Genomic DNA, 16,421 nt, shown 5'->3' with positions numbered 1-16,421 from the left:
AAGAAAACTTTTTGTCTATTACTTCTCAATAATAGCGGGTTTAGCTCAGTTGGGAGAGCGTCAGACTGAAGTCCACTTCACTCATAAATCTGAAGGTCGTGTGTTCGATCCACACAAACCGCATCAATTTTTGCTTCCTTTTTTCGTTTTATCTTTTTTCTTTTCTTGTTTTCGAAGGTCACTGGTCGTGTTTCTGGTGCCCTGTGTATATTTCCCTTCTTGCAGGCTCAAGGTAGGGGAGTAAAGATGGGTGGTAAATGGTGGTAATTATAAGGATAAGGGATGGTAGGACTTCCCTGTGGACAAACGAACGGTTTGTTTGACTGCGAATGTCTCTGACCCACTCATTTTTTATTTTTAATTTTTTTTTTCTTTGTCCGAATATCCTTCCTTGAACCTGTTGACTAAACAAAATAAATCTACATATGAAATTCTGGGTGCCCCTTTAGGAAATAGAGGATTGGGGCAGCAGGGAGGTTGTGTGGATAACTGGCACAAGTCCATGTCAGCGTTAAGGCTAGCTTTCGATCAATCACTGTCGTTTCGTTATAATTAATCGTGGCGGCTTCAGCACTTGCACCTTGCTGAGGGCACTTCATCCTCTCTCCTATATCAGAAACTAAGGCAGACGACGTTCTCGGGAGGCATGTCGATTCTACGGAGAAAATCCCCAATGAACCACCAACTAAGAAAACCGTAGAGCCTAATTCTGTTGGCTTGCGCGGCCTTGTGTGTCGGACAGCGTTCTATTCTAGCTGACAGGATAACTCGATGAGACAATTCAGGAGGGGAAATGATATGAGAACTCGTTCTCGGGAGGCATGTCGATTCTACGGAGAAAATCCCCAATGAACCACCAACTAAGAAAACCGTAGAGCCTAATTCTGTTGGCTTGCGCGGCCTTGTGTGTCGGACAGCGTTCTATTCTAGCTGACAGGATAACTCGATGAGACAATTCAGGAGGGGAAATGATATGAGAACTCGCGGTCGCCTCGAGTCAAACTAAGATATCTCAATCGTCTACATCAACTCCCAACTCCCAACTACTGTACCTGTTCCGCTATAGACGGATATATATATTCATCCGCTGCCTCATCTTCAATGCCATCACCTACTTCGCCCTCAGATAGATAGCTCGGACACGATGTTACCACGGTCGAGAAGATATGTTTCATGTCCCATGGGGTTGACCGGCACTTACATAGGAATAGGGTCATCGATCGGTACAAGACCACGAATCCGAGTCCTTCCATTCTTGACATGTATCAATGCGTTCCCTGTTTTTTGGCCCAGCAGAGAAGCCCTTCGTCATTAACCTTGAGCAACCTTGACAAGGTAGTGCTGTCGCTCCTCACAAGTAAAATACCGGATCCGTTCACGTCGGCTTGTTTCCAGGCCTCATGGTACACCCTCATCAAGTTGGCGCTGTATCGGTGTTTCAAATCCACCATCTCGAGAAGGCACTGGAACCTTATCATTCCTGAGGCAGCCTTTTGCCGCTCTTTGGCTTCATGCAAAGCTCTGTGCGCTTTCTTCTGTTTTCTCTACCTTCTTTTTGAATCGGACTCTGTAACGGGCGATGGTGATGTTGAGGGCCAAGACGAGGAAGAGCAAGAGTCGCTGGAGTAATCATCATCATCATCATCATCATCATCATCATCAATATCCACCCCTGCACGACGTGCAATAGTGGTTGCATTCTTCTTCCACTTCAGCCGTGCTACCAAAATGAACGGCTATCGGAGGAAGAGGGTGTTGCTCCAGACTTCCCATCACCCGATCTGCTTTTCCAACTGTCCAACCGTTCAAGGTTGCTTCGAGGACGAGACTTTACCAGCTCGCGCCATTGAGCCTCAGGCACTGCGTGCTTCCATGTCGTAGAAGGGTCCAAGCCCAGACAGGCCTCTGAGCTGACGAGGGGCACGGGAGTCCCGATAGGTTCGCTGGACCAAAGCAGCAGCGTTGGTACGAACGCTAGTACTACTGTCGGCTCTTTGGCGTGTAAGTCCTAAGCGGTCGGCGATGGAAAATGCTCCGGAGCGGCGAGAGGATATGGGCGCAGACGGGTTGTTATGATCCTGTGGCGGCTGCAGAAATTTCGAGCGGAGTTGGGCCTGTTGTTCGAAACATCGTCGGCGGAGCTCGAGCTGCTTCCTTTTCGTTTCACGCTCAGCCTGGATCGTAGTAATATGATCGAATTCTGTATTTGTTGGAGGCACAAGATAGTCCAGATAGCCCTGTCGAATGGCCGACCCTGGAAGTGAGAGGTAATACTTGGTACTGGTTGATCTGGTCCGAGAGGCATTAAATTTGGGCTCTGATCGTGATCGCGTTCTTGGATCCCGAGTCTCGGGCGGTGATGGCTCTAATAGTGTCCGCGTGGGTGTCCCTGCCGGTGATGCGGACGTTGATGTTACTGCTTTGCGGTGATCCATTCAGGAAACTAGAGCATCGATTAAAACACATCCAGTTATACGGGCCGGGTGCTATAACATGACCTCGGGCGGAAAAAAAATTCGATAGGTACACAGTCCACTAGGAACGAGCAGACGCTCAAAAAATAGATCAGCAAACCGTTTACTTAAGATGCAAAGAAATTGAATATCCATAGAAGAATAACGTCTCCTGTCTTGCCGCGCCCAACACGAGTTCCTGCTCGGCGCTTTCGTCACAGCCTACCAATTCCGGCATTGTGGGTTCATCACCTTAACGATAAAGAATGATGACCATAATATGATCTTGATGGGAAGGACAGCATGCGACTCGTGTGCCAATGGTCAAGGCGATAGGTGCGGCCGGTGTAAGTCACATAAGCCCCTGTGCCGTCGACGCAATCTTGTGTATATTTGTTCAATGACCCCTGGTGCGAGGTTCAAAATTGATAAGTTTTTGCTCATTGATTGTCTGTTGATCACCAGGAGTGTCGATACAACCGACAAGTTCAGACAAACACGGACCACACGTAGGAATCCATCAACCTATACAATTTTTTTTTTGAGGGCCTTTCTGCGGCTCAGACGGTCTTTCACTCGAGAGCCGCTGCCTGGTGTTGCGGACTCATCATTGTGTGGAAACCCAATGAAGAGTTGATGCATGCATCCAAGCAAGCCCCGACTCTCTTCATGCTGGATATCATCACAGCAACACCTTTGCACAGCAATGTTTTACAAAGGCCAATTTGATGTCCTGAGAAAAAGTTTAATTAGTGACAATTCATGTGAGAAGGGGTGAAATTACAAACATACCTGTTAAGATCGTGGCAACGCGCCGACGTGTCCTTGATTTTGCTTTCTTTTGACGACACATCGGCTACTTGAGCGTAGTTCTTGGTTTACAGGTTGTCTCTACCTGAACCCGACTCTCTCTCTCTCTCCAATACTCTTGTATCCTCTGTTCTCATCAATTCCCATCCATTTTGGCTATTGTCCGTTCGGTTGAGGACCAACATAGCGCTGCAGCAAGCCTTGCAATTCCAGTATGATTCCACCCATCCTTGGAAAACTCGAGCTGCCTGGATACTCCTTGATGTTGTAGTTAGCGGGAATATAGCAGCCATATGCCCAGGCTTCAAAGGTATTTCCTTCCTCCCATCCCATTTTTCGCGCAAGACAAAGACGCATCGAGATGCTTTATCCCGTCATCACTCGTCCCTGCCAACGGGGCTGCGGCTCCTACTCCGACCACCCCTATTGCGGTTGCCAGGACCGTTGCGTCCGCCGCCGCCACCGCCACCTCCACCACGGCCGCCGCCGCCGCCGGTCTTGCCTGGGGGTGGTCGCACAAAGGCAAAGTCCACCTGGATGGTTTGGTCGAGGAGTTTCGTCTCGTGGGCACCGTCGATGGCGGCGCGCGCCTCCTCAAGCGTCGGATACTCAATCAATGCGTAGCCCTATTTGCGCATCACGGAACGACATGATTAGTGACTCTTTATTTTCATCCCGCCGAAATCCTACGCCAATAGGTGATAGAAGATGGAAACCCAGCCACAAACGAACCTTGACGTAACCGCTTCGCCTGTCCAAGTTGAGATGCAAATTCTTGATCTCGCCAAACTCGCCAAACTTGTCCTGGATGGCTTCCTCGTCGGCCTCCTCGTGTACGTTGGTCACCATGACGATCCAGCCTTCGATGGAGCGCACGGCAGTCGCCTTGGTGTGAGTTTGCATGGCCGCGACCTTGGCGGAGTTGGCGTTGGCGCCGCCGGAGGCAGCAGCATCCTCCTGCTGAGGCGAGAGGGGCGCATTGTCGACTTCCATGTCGTCACCCATTTTAGCAGCTTCTACGTTCTCGGGTTTGTTGAGTGCAGGAGGTCGTAGATAGTTTGATGTAGTACGTTTGGGATAAGCGCGCTGAAAGCTGAGTTATATAGTTGGAGTTGTAACGTTGGTGGGTGGGAGAAGTGTTTCGTTTGGCGCGCTGAATGTAAAGTGGTTTCGATCTAATGGTGGATGCGCGTGCCTGGCGTAGGTACCTCAAGTCGTGAACTGGAACTGAAGTTCAGGCCGCGGGCCATGCCGGTGGCAGCAAACTGTGTGTCGCTGCAGGTAGGCAGGCTTACAGGTGGACAGCTGGCATCGGCCCGGTAGCAGCTTCTAGACGCCTGGCTCTTCGTGATCAGGAAAGGGGCTACGGACATAAACATAAACAAACAACAGCGAGCATGACTTTGGTGAAGCTGGCCATGTACGACATGCAACAATTTGACTCCAGTAATAACGGACTGTGATGGGACCATTTTCGCTATTGATCAATGCTTTTTTCAAAATAGAAGGCTACCAGACTACCTACAGCCCATAAAACTTTCCATGCCCCTGCTTTCTAAGCTCCTGAAACAGTTGATGGCAGGTTCGCGGACAATACAATGAATGGTATACGCAATCGTTGCGGTTCATCGGGAAGACTCAAACCTCTTTTAAACCCCAAAACGGATTTGTCAATTCTATTCGTAATCCTGTAGCCTTCCTATAATCCCTACACCAAATAACTCGAACCATGCTCCGGAGTTGCGACCGATACAACCACGGGGAAAGTCATACAACAAAATTATTCCTCATGAGAAAAAGACCTGACCAAATCCCATACCATAGCAAACCAGCCGAAACGCTTTTGTAACAGCCCCTTCGCCTTGCTCGACATTAAGACGGAGAAAAGCAAGCCAATTGCTCAACGCCGCGAAATAGAAGCAGACCCATGCAATGTGCTCCGAAGAAAATGCTAACGCCCCTGACCAAACTCATCATCACCAGTGCCACCGTCTCGTCCGGGTTTATTCATCAAATCCATTCCATGAAGCTTCCCGGTTCTCAGTCGCGCCATTAACGCGAAGCAGATCACTCAAAATGGTGATATCAATTTCGGAGTCATCCATCAGCTGACCGGCATTCTTTTGTCCTTCAAGAACATCATGCAGCTTGTACAGCTGCCCGCTCTTTGTCTCAAGCTCGGCTTGCAGCTTCTTGATGTCTCCCATGATCCGCCTACGCTCGCGCTGTCCGGTAGACTTGTCCAGGCTGAAATAAAGCTCATTCATATGCTTCAGCTCCATCTGAAGATGCTCAATTTCATCGCTAATCTCCTTGATTAACACCGCAAGCGCATCACCTGGCGCCATGGCGGGACGCATGGTCGGCTCCTCCTCATAATTACCATGGCCCTTAACTGCGCGGTCCGAGACAGGGATAGGTCTGTCTACGCGAACAGTCTTCTTCCCCTTTCTCATATCCTCGACAGTAATCGGAGCCTTGGTGGACGGGCTAACATGATGTCCGTTCGCTGCGATACGAACACAGACATTGCAGTTATCTGATTTGTGGTTGCAGATTTGATCCAGTACCCGGCGAGCCTCCTTGCTTAGCGCGGGAATCGAATGACCAAGGCTAGACTGTTTATCGGTCTGCGTGGTGATGGTGGGGTTGTCCGAGTTTCGCCGCACGCGAGATGCAGGTCGCGGAGTTTCCTGACCCTGAACACCCATCGATGAAGGCCGGCGGCTCTTGCTGGTAGTTGCAGTTTTGACAGACTCGTCTTCACTGTGGTGACTGGCAACGCTGAAACGGCCAGTATCTTCGTCAAACCCAAATCGACTCGACTTCTTAAGGATACCGACCGGTTGGTTCTTAGACTGGACCGCATCACCTGTTTGAGAAGGTTGTGTGGTATTATCATTTTCGATTTGTCGCTGTTGATCTTCGAGATCTCGGTAAGTTTGCCTCAACTTCGCAATCTCGTTATCCATGACGCTGGCAAAATCGGTCCCTTGGGTCAGGTTAAGTTCCGTTGTCGGGTCGTCGTCAACATTCATAGTACCGCTCTTGCCAGTCAGATCGTTCGTAGCATATCCAGTGCTAGTGCCATTTTTCGGCTCGATGATCCGAGTGACCTTTGTAGGCTTGCCCAAAAGTTCCCTTTGTGAAATCTCGTTGATCTGGGCTGTCAACTGTTTGACCTTCTTGATAGCTGCCTCCCGGCGCTCCAGCTTTTGACGGAGAGATGCCTCCTTATTCTTGAAGTCCTCCTCCAAGCGGACGCAGTCTTCGGTATTGTCGTTCATGGTCTTCAGGAACTCAGTGTTGTTCTTAGTGAGGAGTTGGTTGAGTCGAACCACCTTATGACGATCATCGATCCACTGGCCCTTCAGCTCCTCATACTCGGCGCGAAGCCGCTGGTTCTCTTCAAGGAGCTTCTGCTTCTCATATTCTAGCTCGAGATTCTGCTCTTTGAGCGCACGAATCCTGCTTTCTTTTGCGCTGCTCGAGCCATCTCTATCATCAGTCCTGGTCGCTTGATTTTGCAGCTTCTGCTTCAAACGTTCGATTTCGGCCTCCAGCTCAGCGTTGAGCTCAATGACTGCAGTGTTCGTTGTCAACCCCCCGATGTTGTCGATCATCTGGTCCCGAGTGTTGATTCCTCTCTTCAGATCGGCAATATGTTGATCCCTGGCGGCAATTTGCGCCTGAAGCTTTTTGGTCTCCTTGAAGTAGGTCTCATTGTTACGTTCCATGCTCGCATGGTCTTGGACGATAAGCTTCTTCTCCTCCAAAATAGCATCATACTTCTTGCGCAAAGAAGCAAGCTCCTCTTGGGTGGAAGCCAGGTCCTTTTGTGCTGATAGGTGCTCCCGTCGGAGTTTGTCGTACTTGTTGGAAAGTTCTTGGTTCGCTTGCGAGAGAGCTTCGTTCTTCAGTTTAAGCTCCTCATTGGTAGTGCGCAGAGTGATGTTCTCATTTTGTAGGGCGTCCTTATCTTTGCGGTACTGGAGGGTGAACTCGAGATCTTTTTGCGTAGACTCAAGCTCAACCTGTAGTCGCTTCGCTCTTTCGCGAGCAAGTGACGCCTGATGCAAGGCTTCGTCACGTTCCGCCGCGAGTGCTGTGCTGTGGATGTCTTGTACTCCAACCTGCCTGCTGGCCTGATCGAGACGATTCTGTAGCTGAGCAATCTGAGTCTCAAGTTGGTATCCATTCGCCTGAGCATGTCTGCCAAAAGAGCCATCGGAGTCTGATCCTATGGCACTGTCTGATGGTCTCCTAGTCTTGTAACGCTTAAGCTCAGACTGGAGCTGATTGACTTCTCGCTGAAGCTTCTCCGCTTCGCGCTGGAGCATGGCGTCATGATCATGGAGCTCGCGAACCTCCTCCTGGAGCTTATCCATGGAGACAAAGATTTGCTCATCCTCCTCAGGAATGCCGACAGCATTGATAGATTCGTGGTCGCCGGACTGACCGAGCCGTACGCCGTTCTTAGCAGACTTGACGAAAACAGGGACACCATCCTTCATGGCATCAAATCTGAGGGCGCCTGATGTCCAGTCGGGCAGATGTCTGAAAGCCGGAAGAAAGAAAGATCGACCTTCAGTAGGGCCCGCATTAGTCTGATCCGCAGCAAGGTCCGAGTTCAGGAAGGCATTGAGACTGCCATGTATAGGCCGAGATTGCTTCGGTGGTAGTGCGCTTTGGGCTAGCTGGTTTTTGTTGGCTTCCTTTTCAGTACGAATCTTGGAAACGATATCCTGGAGAGAGCGCTTGGGAACTTCTGGTGAAGCGGCTCTGTTTTCCATGTTGGCGTTGCTGAAACGAGAGCGACGAGCGCCCCGGCCAGGCGATCTGGACAGAATGGTTGAGCAGTCGGATTCGTTTTCAACCCGAGGCTGCATCTCCACACGGGTCTTCTTTTTAGGATCCAACCCGTAATTGAGGAGGTGCTCCTCCGTTAGCTCGGTGATGGGGCGGACGTTCTCTTTGCGGTTCTTAACTTCGGGATATGGATTGTAGCCCATATTGGCATCGAAATTCTGTGTTGTTGGGGCCGTGTCGTTGATTGGGCCGGTCCATTCAGGAAAGGCGCGGCCGATGGCCGAGGTGTTTAGCATGGTGGCCTGTTGCTGTTCTTGTTGCTGCCGTGATCCGAAACGGCCGGAGCGAGTAGCGTGTCGCTTGGTAGGGAGCCTGTAGTCCTCGCTGGCCTTGCGAGTGCCCTCGTCGTCGGGATTAAAGGAGAAGGCGGACAGGTTACGTGAGAGGTCCTCGGTGGTGGTGCTAACCGTGTCATGGTCGCCGGTGGATGAGGGCGGGGAGCCAAAGGGGTTGTTTTTAAGCCGTAGTTGGTACATCTCGCGTTTTAACCTAGAGATATGCTTCGGTTTGCTATTGTGGGATTTGGTATTTCTGTTGATGTCCATAGCAAGTTGGGAACCGAGGTCGGAGGGGCGCGTCGAGCGTGGTGATGGCCAGCGTCCAGTCACGGTCGGTGGACGTATCCCTCTCTAGCCAACCCGGAATCAGGGCAGGCGCAAGCAGCGACAACACACCGGCAAGACTCTCGCCGCTCGAGCGCGTTGCGCTTTCTTTTCTGCGGGTCGCAAGTAGCCGCAATGGAAGGTGTATTCGTGGGAATGGTCGAGTCGAAAAGGAAGCACAGCGATCAGGAACGAGCGCTTGATAATTCAGCTGAAAACCGAGATACTGTGCGCATGCTGAATCGGGGAGCGATATCGAAATGCGGCGCGATTGATTGAAGTTGCGAGTTCCCAAAGAGCCCAACGACAATGCTGTTGCACCTGGCAGGGGACAGGGCCAAGCGGGTTTGGATGCGACTCCGTGGAAAGAAAACGGGATGTGTGGGTGCAAGTGGAAGCGGCAGGCTGGGAATTTGGAGAAAACGCGATCTGATGGAAACCGGAGCTCTCATTTGTCCATTTGCTGCTGCATTTGTTTACATCCACTATAAGGGAACTTGAAAGTGGGGCAGCGACGGTCGGCGTGTTCCTTGTGGTGGACACCCAACTCGGAACCTGCTCCGTTCACTGCCCTCAACACTAGTGTACCGCTGTTAGCGCTTCCCCTATTATTGACTGGCTGGATCGCCTAACGTCTATCTGCTGGGTATGTACCACTTGCAGCTCCTCTTTGAGGTCAAAGGAAACCTCCGCCGCCTTCCCCAAATACACGATCGATGATTCTACGTCGTGAACGCAGTTCGCACATTGAAGTATTTTGTATTAAATAAAGGCAAAAACCAGCGAAATTCAAGAAGTCAGAGCATTGGAGACACCGTCTCTCTTACATTTTCGTTTCCGCTCGCCTATCGGGCACCAAGCACGGCAGCAAGGAACCATCGGCATAACCCGCACAGCATTCAGGTCCATCCACGTCTCACTTCGTTCCCGTTTGAGGTGACCGAAGCAACCAAGGAGACGAGGTTCAAATTGCGATCGTTGCCAGCCACCTCACTTTGTGACAATCCCGCAGTTCTTGACTATGGTACGTTTCCTAGGTGAAAAGTAATTTTGGCCCATTGATGCTCCCTTACTTCCTTTGAGGCAGTCGTGGGATGGCCGATGTGCGGCGTCATCAGACTTGACAGAGACAATCAAGCCGCCACCGCTCTAGGCAACTTGGAACTTTGACTCGTTCTTGGTAGATGGTCTGTATTTCTAGGGTTGCCTATCAAATCAGTCACGCTGTTGTATATATGGGTGGTAACCTTGAGCACCCCCCAGCCATTCTTAGCGTGTACACAAGTCAGTCGCACATTGACCGCTGGCAGACGCCTAATTGTGGAAGTATTCGTGCATCGATCTCCAACTGTGCATCTTTGCTGCTTAGCGTTCCCCCGCAAGACGTCTGCTCTGAACCTCTCCAAGAGCCTTGGTGCCGCTCAGCACGGTGACGATGCCCACCACGCCAGCAACAGGAAGGATCTGAAACAGGTTCCAGCTGGTATAATACAAGAAAAACACACCCTCCATGGCCACGATGGAGCCAAAGAAGGTAATATGCGACAAGGGCGCGGCGCCGAGAGCCTTGCTCAGGTGATTGAGGTTGGCGCCGAGCAAAAGCCACTGCCGAGGAAAAAAAAAATTGTTAGCATTAGCAACAACACTGCACGTGTTGACAGGTGGATAATGAATATAACAACTCACGCTGATGAAAAGAGCCGGAACTGTAGCAGCCACAGCAAGGGCGAAGAATAGCGAGATCACCTTGGGCGGGCTTTGCGGATCAGGGCGGAATATGTGGTGAATCTCAGGCTTCTTGCCGTAGCGGATAGGCGCTTCATACTTGGGCAGCGGGGTGTTGGGATCCGTCTGGATTTCGATATCAAAGACGGGGGTGTTGATAGCGCGAGCTTCACCGAACGAACCGATGACCACGGAGGCCTTGAGGGGCTTGGGCGACAAGAGAAATTGAACGGGGAGATCCTTCTGGGACTGTATTGCGTCGAACTGTTAATTCCAAGCTCTCAACGATCCGATCTTGCCTTTCGTGGAGTAACTCACAATCTGTACCACCGCCTTGCCGGTATCCTTAACTGTCAAAGGAAAAGGGGCCTCAAGGCCAGTTTCCTGTTCTTTGATGGTCACAAAGGCCTGGTGAGGTCGCTTCGCCTTGCCATCTTCCTTCGCAGTCAAGATGATCTTAACAGTATCGGTGCTTCCAAGTCCAACGGGTTTCGTAAGAGGGGCCTTCTGACTGAACCTGCACAAACGGGCGTTAGTAATTGAGGTCTGTGGGATGGGGCATATAATCCCATGGTCTTCGGGCGCGAACCTACTTCTCCTTGATAGCATCACTGCCTTTCTTGGCAGCAACCGAGATACTGGCGTCGTCGAAGCTCCAAGACGATGCTGCCTGTGCAGCGCCCGCCGCAAGCAGCAAGATTGCCTGAGTTAATCGCATATTTCTTGACGTGTGCTAGGAGTTCTTTTGTCGAAACAGAGCACAGTTTCGAGGGAGAAGCGCAATTGATTCGTAAATTCGTAGATGCGCCAGTGGTGAAACTTTGGGGCATTCAATGAACACGTTCAGCTTCCAGACGGCCAGAGCTCCCATCCATGCAGGGACGTACCGCATCCGCCAAGACAATTACGTGGAGGGTAACTACTTGATTCACGCCCGGGGTCCGCTCAAATACTCCCATCACTTACACATTCGATATAATCATACTTTCTTCTCAACTTCAAAACTCGTCGGGTACAGTCACTGTTACGGTGTATGTTTTCAAGGTAATTATTTCTTGTCCATGATAATTCAACGTATGATTGTAGAAATTCTAGCCAAACCTAAGTAGCCCTCCCGTATCACTAGAGCTCGTCTTTCTCCATGCTCCCGCTGCCTTTCTCTTTCTGCGCAGCGCAGCTTTCCTGCGAAAGCACCCCATCGAGATCCATCCACTCAGCAACAAACACCGTCATGATCTTGGCCCAATCCCTCACAGTCGGCAGATCAAGATGTTCCCCATCATCATCCATAGTATGCCACACGGGCGGGAACGGCGTGGGTATGATATGCAACACCTTGACACCACGTTCCATGAACGGGACATGATCATCCTGTATATACCCCCTCGTGAACCGGTTATACGGCTTCTCGCTATCCGGTAAGAATGGCGAAGCGGGAGCCGTTTCCAAAACTCCCAGCTTTCGTAGCCTGGTCTCGATCTTGGCCAAGTCTTTGTACGCCCCGTGCGTGTCCCAGAAGTAGGACGGAATCCGGGGGTTGCCCGCTCCCAGGAGATCCAGGAGCACGAGCAGGCTGATAGACTCTAGCCGGTTGGAGTGGGTTGATGAGGCCTCATATGGAGATGATTGCCAGGCTTCGGCCAGTGCTCTGCCGAGAAAAATAATGTGTTTATTAGTACGGATTCCAATGATTTCATCACCAACACAGCAGAGGACGACATCCATCCCACTACAGTAGTAGTAACCACATACCTAGAGCCATAAGTCGAATCCGTATTCGTCCACCTCTCCCAAGCCTCCTCGCCATCGAACAGCACAATCTGCACTCCTTTCTCCTCCTCCTCCTCTCCGCCTTCCTCATCTTCCAACCCGTCACCAGCATCCCGCTCCCCACCTCCCTCCCTCTTCTCCTTCGCGGCCATAACCCCTTCCCACCGTCTCCCCAACGCCCCATCCACCGCCCTCGCCACCGCCATCAAAATGGCACAAGGCGCCGCACTATCCACAGCCCCAATAAACCCCTCCGGTCGAAACAGACTATCATAATGCGCCGCGAGCGTCAACCTCTTCACATTCCCGGCCTTTGCCCAAGGTGGGTCCCTTCGTAGAATCAAATTCGCAAACGGGATAAGCTGGGACCCAGTTGCGGGCGTCGTGGAGGTTGAATTCTGCCATTCGAGCGTCCAGTCGGGTAGTTGGGAAGAAAAGAAATCGACAAAGTGCTGCTGGACGAGGCGAGAGCCTTCGGTGCCGGGGACGCGTGGGATGAGGATGGGGGCGAGGAGAGAGCTAGACCCGAAGCCATTGTGGATGTCGAAGTCGGAGGAGGGCCCGAAGGTGAGGTGTTGGAGGGTGCAGGTGGAAAGAGGGGTGTAGGCGTGTACGCCCGTGGTGATGGTGGTTGTGAGAAGGAGGGCGGAGAGGAGATGGCGTGAGAGTGAGGTTGAAGAGCGGTGCCACTGGGGGTTGTTCGGGTCAAGCCCAATGTGCCGTGCCATCGTCACCATCTCCCTAGTCGTTCCGGACGCGTTGCAACTTGAGTTGCGGTTGTGGTGCTGTTGACGAAACAAGTTGTCTTGCGAGTTTGTTTGGTTGGCCGGGTGACAGGTCGTCTAGTCCATGGTTGGTAATAATTTCGCAGGCCAATGTTTATCTCTAAATCCCCCCGGATATTCAAATGCAAGAACTCAAACACCGGCGAATTATTCGGATGGTACAATGGTCTGACTCCCACAACTTCATCCTACTGATTCAAGTGAGGTCTTTCCTGACATGGAAATGAGATCTAGACGCGCCGAAGAAAGGTGTTCTTGACGGACAGGGGTGGTCTAGTACCTGGTCCGGCTGTGCTCTACCCTAACAGCCCCTAGAGAAGTGCTGTGCGGGGAAAGGGGCCAGATCGCAGAATCCAAACATCTCGTTCAGTTGGTACCATCCAGATCATGGAACCAAGGGACCACGTTCTGTTAGTGCGGCTTATGAACTCCTACTTCAACTTCTGACGTCTCCAAATGTAGAATCGAGTCAACGAAAGCGACATAGAAGCGCCCAAGGGAGTGTGGTTGTTTTGACTATTAGCCCACAGCCTGATAGGTTCTGCCAGCCATTGTACATTTAGTGGAAGCCCTTCTTTCATGTATTGACCAACTTCATTAAAGAGCCATCTCGACTCTATCATAGTACTCATCCCTCATCCTTCATGAATCTATCCCGATTATTTGGTACATCCACACTGACAAACTCAATCAAAGAAAACTGTCCTGTCCACTGCTTTTCCAAAATGCGTTGCCCTTAATCCCAATGTTTCCACGCACTGGCTCCTGTTTTCGTTTTTCTTGACCTTTCCTACATTAAACCCATAACCTTGAGGGTATCTGATATATATGTCGTGATACCGATGCATTCCGAGCTCTATATGCGAAAGGTGACGCTGCACACGCTAGTCTAGCCTTTTCGGCCGCTCTATGGTGTAATTCGATTCTAGTATCTCTAAGCTTCTATCCAAGCCAGATTCAAATAGGTGCAAGAAAAGAATTTTCGGGTCTTTGCGTTGCTTTTGTGCTTACGCGCTATACTTAATCCTTCTTTGCTGGACCCACGGGAACAGCGGCAGCAGCCTGCGCCGCGATCTCCCTGGCGATCTGTTTGTTGGCCATCTGCTTCTCGAGGGGGATGGTGAGGCAGTTGATGCCAAGGAAGTCGCAAATGCTCGTGGTGACCAACCAGGCCCAACGAGAGTAGACGACGAAGGCAAACACCAGGTAAGCCCACAGGTAAAGGTGCTCGAATTGCGCCGTGACAGCAGGAAGCCCGAAACGAGGGAGGTTTCCAATCAGGGCGCCTCCGATCAAAGGCCAGAGCATGACGGTCCAGTAAGGGAAGGGCTGCTTAGTGAGATGAGCGAGAATCATCTTTGTGGTCATGCGGCCAAAGACGAAGCTCATGGTAACACAGAAAAGGACCAGGTGGTTCTCATCCATCAATGTCGAGTATGGGCTATAGAGCCAAGTGCCAACGCTGAGCGTGAAAACGACGATAGGGGTCCACTCGAGGAAGACCGGAAGAAGAGGCTCGTTGCGCGACAGGCGGGCATTGACGACGTTGATGATGCAAAACGGAATGTGGAAGAACATGGCGCCAATGAGGAAGTAGACCCAAATGTCCTGAAAGGAGGTGTCGCCCAGGTTCTCTTCGTTCAACCCGAGGAAGCTGAACAGGTGGAGGTTATCGGCTAGTCTTTCGGACCAAATTTCAGGGCCATACCACCCGCTGATCGCCATCAGCAAGCAGGCGATCAGGATTCCTTCTGTAGGTCCATTGATGTATCCGAGGTAGAGGGTGTGGGTGTGATATGTTTCCCAGGTCGAGAACCACATGGGCAGGCAGGGACATAGCGCAGTGAAGACACCGGCCTTGGTAGTGCCCAGGCCCATGGCGGCAGTTTCGAGCAAGCTAGCGAGTGTGCAGTTGAGACTGTCGATGCCATGGTCGAAGAGCTCTCCGAGGCCGCTAGAGGTTCCGGTGCGTCTCGCCTGTTTGCCGTCGACATTGTCCATCGTCTGGTACGCAAAGAGGCCGAAAGCGAAACTGAAGTATAGCCATGAAGGACCCTACACGGTTAAATCATGTCATCGGTTAGCAACGAAACTGCTCTCGATGCCTTGGGTAGTTTCGAGGGTCTTACCGGGCCGACCAGATCTGGCATGAATATCAATAAGAGGCCGACATTAGCCACAATAAAGGAGAACCCAATCAGGGTCACCATGTTGGGGGCAACCCATAGTGGCAGGAACTCGACGAAGGCATTCCACTACCGCCTCAATCTTAGCATTTGATGTATTTTCCAATGTCGAGACGGAGGGAGGCGCTCGTGTTGGGGCAAACATACGTAGGGCTTAAGAATGTAATTGGAGACGGGCGACTTGTCGACGGCCGAATATTTGTACGTCTTGAGGTGGATAAGCGCATCGTCCGAGACGCATTCGGCGGCGGCTTTCTCTGCAGATATCGAATCCTTCATGTCAGCAAGCTGGAGGTAACGACCGACTTGAATTCTCTGGTGGACGATGCGACGGAGATGGCAATAACATAGACCACGCAGTAAGTGGAAACTCAAAGTAGTAACCCGTCTGCGGTCACGGTCGTGGTGACATGTGCCCCGGAGAGTGGGTCTTGGGCAGATGGCATTCGCGCGGGCAATTCGGGTGAAGGGCAGGCAACTGCCTCGCCTGGACAATGGCCGACGGGGGGCAGGTTGGTTGGTAGCAGGGCAGGTTTGTTAGGGGGCCAGGATTGTTACAAAAAAGGTAGCGCACTGTTACTTCTGAGCAAACTGGGAGTGGCCATTTTGCTCAATTCGCCTACCACGGCCAAAACAGCCAGGCAGACACAGGGTGGTCGGGTTGGTTTTTCGAAGTTCGTTTCCGCCGCCACTTGAGACCGAGTTATGCGGGAAACCGTGTCTGCAGTGGGTGGAAGTTTTGTTGCGGGTGACGAGAGGCGGAGTGCGAGAGCGCGGGGCGCGATGTTGAAAGGAGTTGTACCAGGAAGGAATTCAAGGCTGCCAGATCGACCATTACAACTCTTTGCTTTTGGAGCAAGGCTACAAAATCCCGAGAGCAAAAAAAAACCGGGGGGCAAGTTTGGCGGTGACAGCACTCCAAACACAAAAACATTGGTTACGTATTACTCAAGGGCCCAAAAGGGTGGTGGGTGAGCTTCTGACTCTGGGCGCCAAGGCTCTCTTCGACCCTCTCATCAGTATAGCCTTGGCACGCCTAAGAGCCGCACTCACCACCCTTGAGTGAAAGAGGCGACGGAAGATATCGATCATGTATACTACAGTAAGCAATTATATTTCACCTCTGCGGTCTCCAATCCCTATGGTAGTGCGGTCCCACACACACGAGTCGTAACCAGAAGCTTTACACTGAATTCTGCTAGAGGGTTTCTTTTTTTTTCC

At 51.4% G+C, this 16,421-nt stretch overlaps 5 protein-coding genes and 1 non-coding gene across 7 annotated transcripts; 1 reads left to right on the top strand and 5 right to left on the bottom strand.

Moving 5' to 3' along the window:
- The first annotated feature begins 34 nt into the window (after positions 1-34).
- Positions 35-123, top strand: NCU15029. The gene has a single exon. It is a non-coding gene; the product is annotated as a tRNA-Phe (tRNA).
- A 2,328-nt stretch (positions 124-2,451) lies between these two features.
- On the bottom strand, positions 2,452-4,490 carry NCU03226 (Y14 protein). Its single transcript, XM_960233.3, has 3 exons — positions 3,996-4,490; positions 3,246-3,889; positions 2,452-3,186 (listed from the first exon to the last, which is right to left on the bottom strand). Exons 1-2 carry the CDS (start codon positions 4,266-4,268, stop codon positions 3,641-3,643), a joined length of 522 nt encoding a protein of 173 aa, XP_965326.1. The 5' UTR covers positions 4,269-4,490; the 3' UTR covers positions 2,452-3,186; positions 3,246-3,640.
- A 382-nt stretch (positions 4,491-4,872) lies between these two features.
- Positions 4,873-9,143, bottom strand: NCU03225 (hypothetical protein). The gene has a single exon (XM_960232.2). The coding sequence runs from the start codon at positions 8,675-8,677 to the stop codon at positions 5,267-5,269; it is 3,411 nt and encodes a 1,136-aa protein (XP_965325.2). The 5' UTR covers positions 8,678-9,143; the 3' UTR covers positions 4,873-5,266.
- A 331-nt stretch (positions 9,144-9,474) lies between these two features.
- NCU11248 (oligosaccharyltransferase subunit ribophorin II) lies at positions 9,475-11,297 on the bottom strand. The gene is made up of 4 exons (XM_001728320.2): positions 11,053-11,297; positions 10,778-10,976; positions 10,421-10,708; positions 9,475-10,339 (listed from the first exon to the last, which is right to left on the bottom strand). Exons 1-4 carry the CDS (start codon positions 11,175-11,177, stop codon positions 10,100-10,102), a joined length of 852 nt encoding a protein of 283 aa, XP_001728372.1. The 5' UTR covers positions 11,178-11,297; the 3' UTR covers positions 9,475-10,099.
- Positions 11,298-11,472: 175 nt separating this feature from the next.
- On the bottom strand, positions 11,473-13,258 carry NCU11249 (glutaminyl-peptide cyclotransferase). The gene is made up of 2 exons (XM_001728321.2): positions 12,212-13,258; positions 11,473-12,107 (listed from the first exon to the last, which is right to left on the bottom strand). The coding sequence occupies exons 1-2, from the start codon at positions 12,964-12,966 to the stop codon at positions 11,582-11,584; spliced, it is 1,281 nt and encodes a 426-aa protein (XP_001728373.1). The 5' UTR covers positions 12,967-13,258; the 3' UTR covers positions 11,473-11,581.
- A 246-nt stretch (positions 13,259-13,504) lies between these two features.
- Positions 13,505-16,094, bottom strand: NCU03223. 2 transcript variants are annotated; one of them, XM_011394818.1, is made up of 4 exons: positions 15,775-16,094; positions 15,348-15,457; positions 15,144-15,269; positions 13,505-15,069 (listed from the first exon to the last, which is right to left on the bottom strand). In XM_011394818.1, exons 1-4 carry the CDS (start codon positions 15,803-15,805, stop codon positions 14,035-14,037), a joined length of 1,302 nt encoding a protein of 433 aa, XP_011393120.1. In that variant the 5' UTR covers positions 15,806-16,094; the 3' UTR covers positions 13,505-14,034. The 2 variants fall into 2 exon arrangements, with proteins under 2 accessions (XP_011393120.1, XP_011393119.1); XM_011394817.1 differs by having other exon boundaries at positions 13,577-15,069; positions 15,348-15,805.
- Positions 16,095-16,421: the final 327 nt, after the last annotated feature.

The sequence above is a fragment of the Neurospora crassa genome, linkage group I (genome assembly GCF_000182925.2).
Source record: "Neurospora crassa OR74A linkage group I, whole genome shotgun sequence".
NCBI lineage: Eukaryota > Fungi > Ascomycota > Sordariomycetes > Sordariales > Sordariaceae > Neurospora > Neurospora crassa.
The sequence above is the reverse complement of the archived record's forward strand: the minus strand, read 5'-3'. Positions and strand labels throughout refer to the sequence as shown.

Excerpts from the sequence above, each read along its gene's own strand:
- NCU11249 (XM_001728321.2), bottom strand. The coding sequence starts at position 12,966 with ATGGTGACGATGGCACGGCACATTGGGCTTGACCCGAACAACCCCCAG. Across the intron at positions 12,108-12,211 it reads GATTCGACTTATGGCTCTAG|AGCACTGGCCGAAGCCTGGC; the intron begins GTATGTGGTTAC and ends TTTTCTCGGCAG.
- NCU11248 (XM_001728320.2), bottom strand. The coding sequence starts at position 11,177 with ATGCGATTAACTCAGGCAATCTTGCTGCTTGCGGCGGGCGCTGCACAG. Across the intron at positions 10,977-11,052 it reads AGTGATGCTATCAAGGAGAA|GTTCAGTCAGAAGGCCCCTC; the intron begins GTAGGTTCGCGC and ends CCGTTTGTGCAG. Across the intron at positions 10,340-10,420 it reads TTCCGGCTCTTTTCATCAGC|TGGCTTTTGCTCGGCGCCAA; the intron begins GTGAGTTGTTAT and ends TTTCCTCGGCAG.
- NCU03223 (XM_011394818.1), bottom strand. The coding sequence starts at position 15,805 with ATGGCCACTCCCAGTTTGCTCAGAAGTAACA. Across the intron at positions 15,458-15,774 it reads CAGTTTGCTCAGAAGTAACA|AGAAAGCCGCCGCCGAATGC; the intron begins GTGCGCTACCTT and ends CGATATCTGCAG. Across the intron at positions 15,270-15,347 it reads ATTACATTCTTAAGCCCTAC|TGGAATGCCTTCGTCGAGTT; the intron begins GTATGTTTGCCC and ends TTGAGGCGGTAG.
- NCU03225 (XM_960232.2), bottom strand. The coding sequence starts at position 8,677 with ATGGACATCAACAGAAATACCAAATCCCACAATAGCAAACCGAAGCAT.
- NCU03226 (XM_960233.3), bottom strand. The coding sequence starts at position 4,268 with ATGGGTGACGACATGGAAGTCGACAATGCGCCCCTCTCGCCTCAGCAG. Across the intron at positions 3,890-3,995 it reads GGCGAAGCGGTTACGTCAAG|GGCTACGCATTGATTGAGTA; the intron begins GTTCGTTTGTGG and ends ATGCGCAAATAG.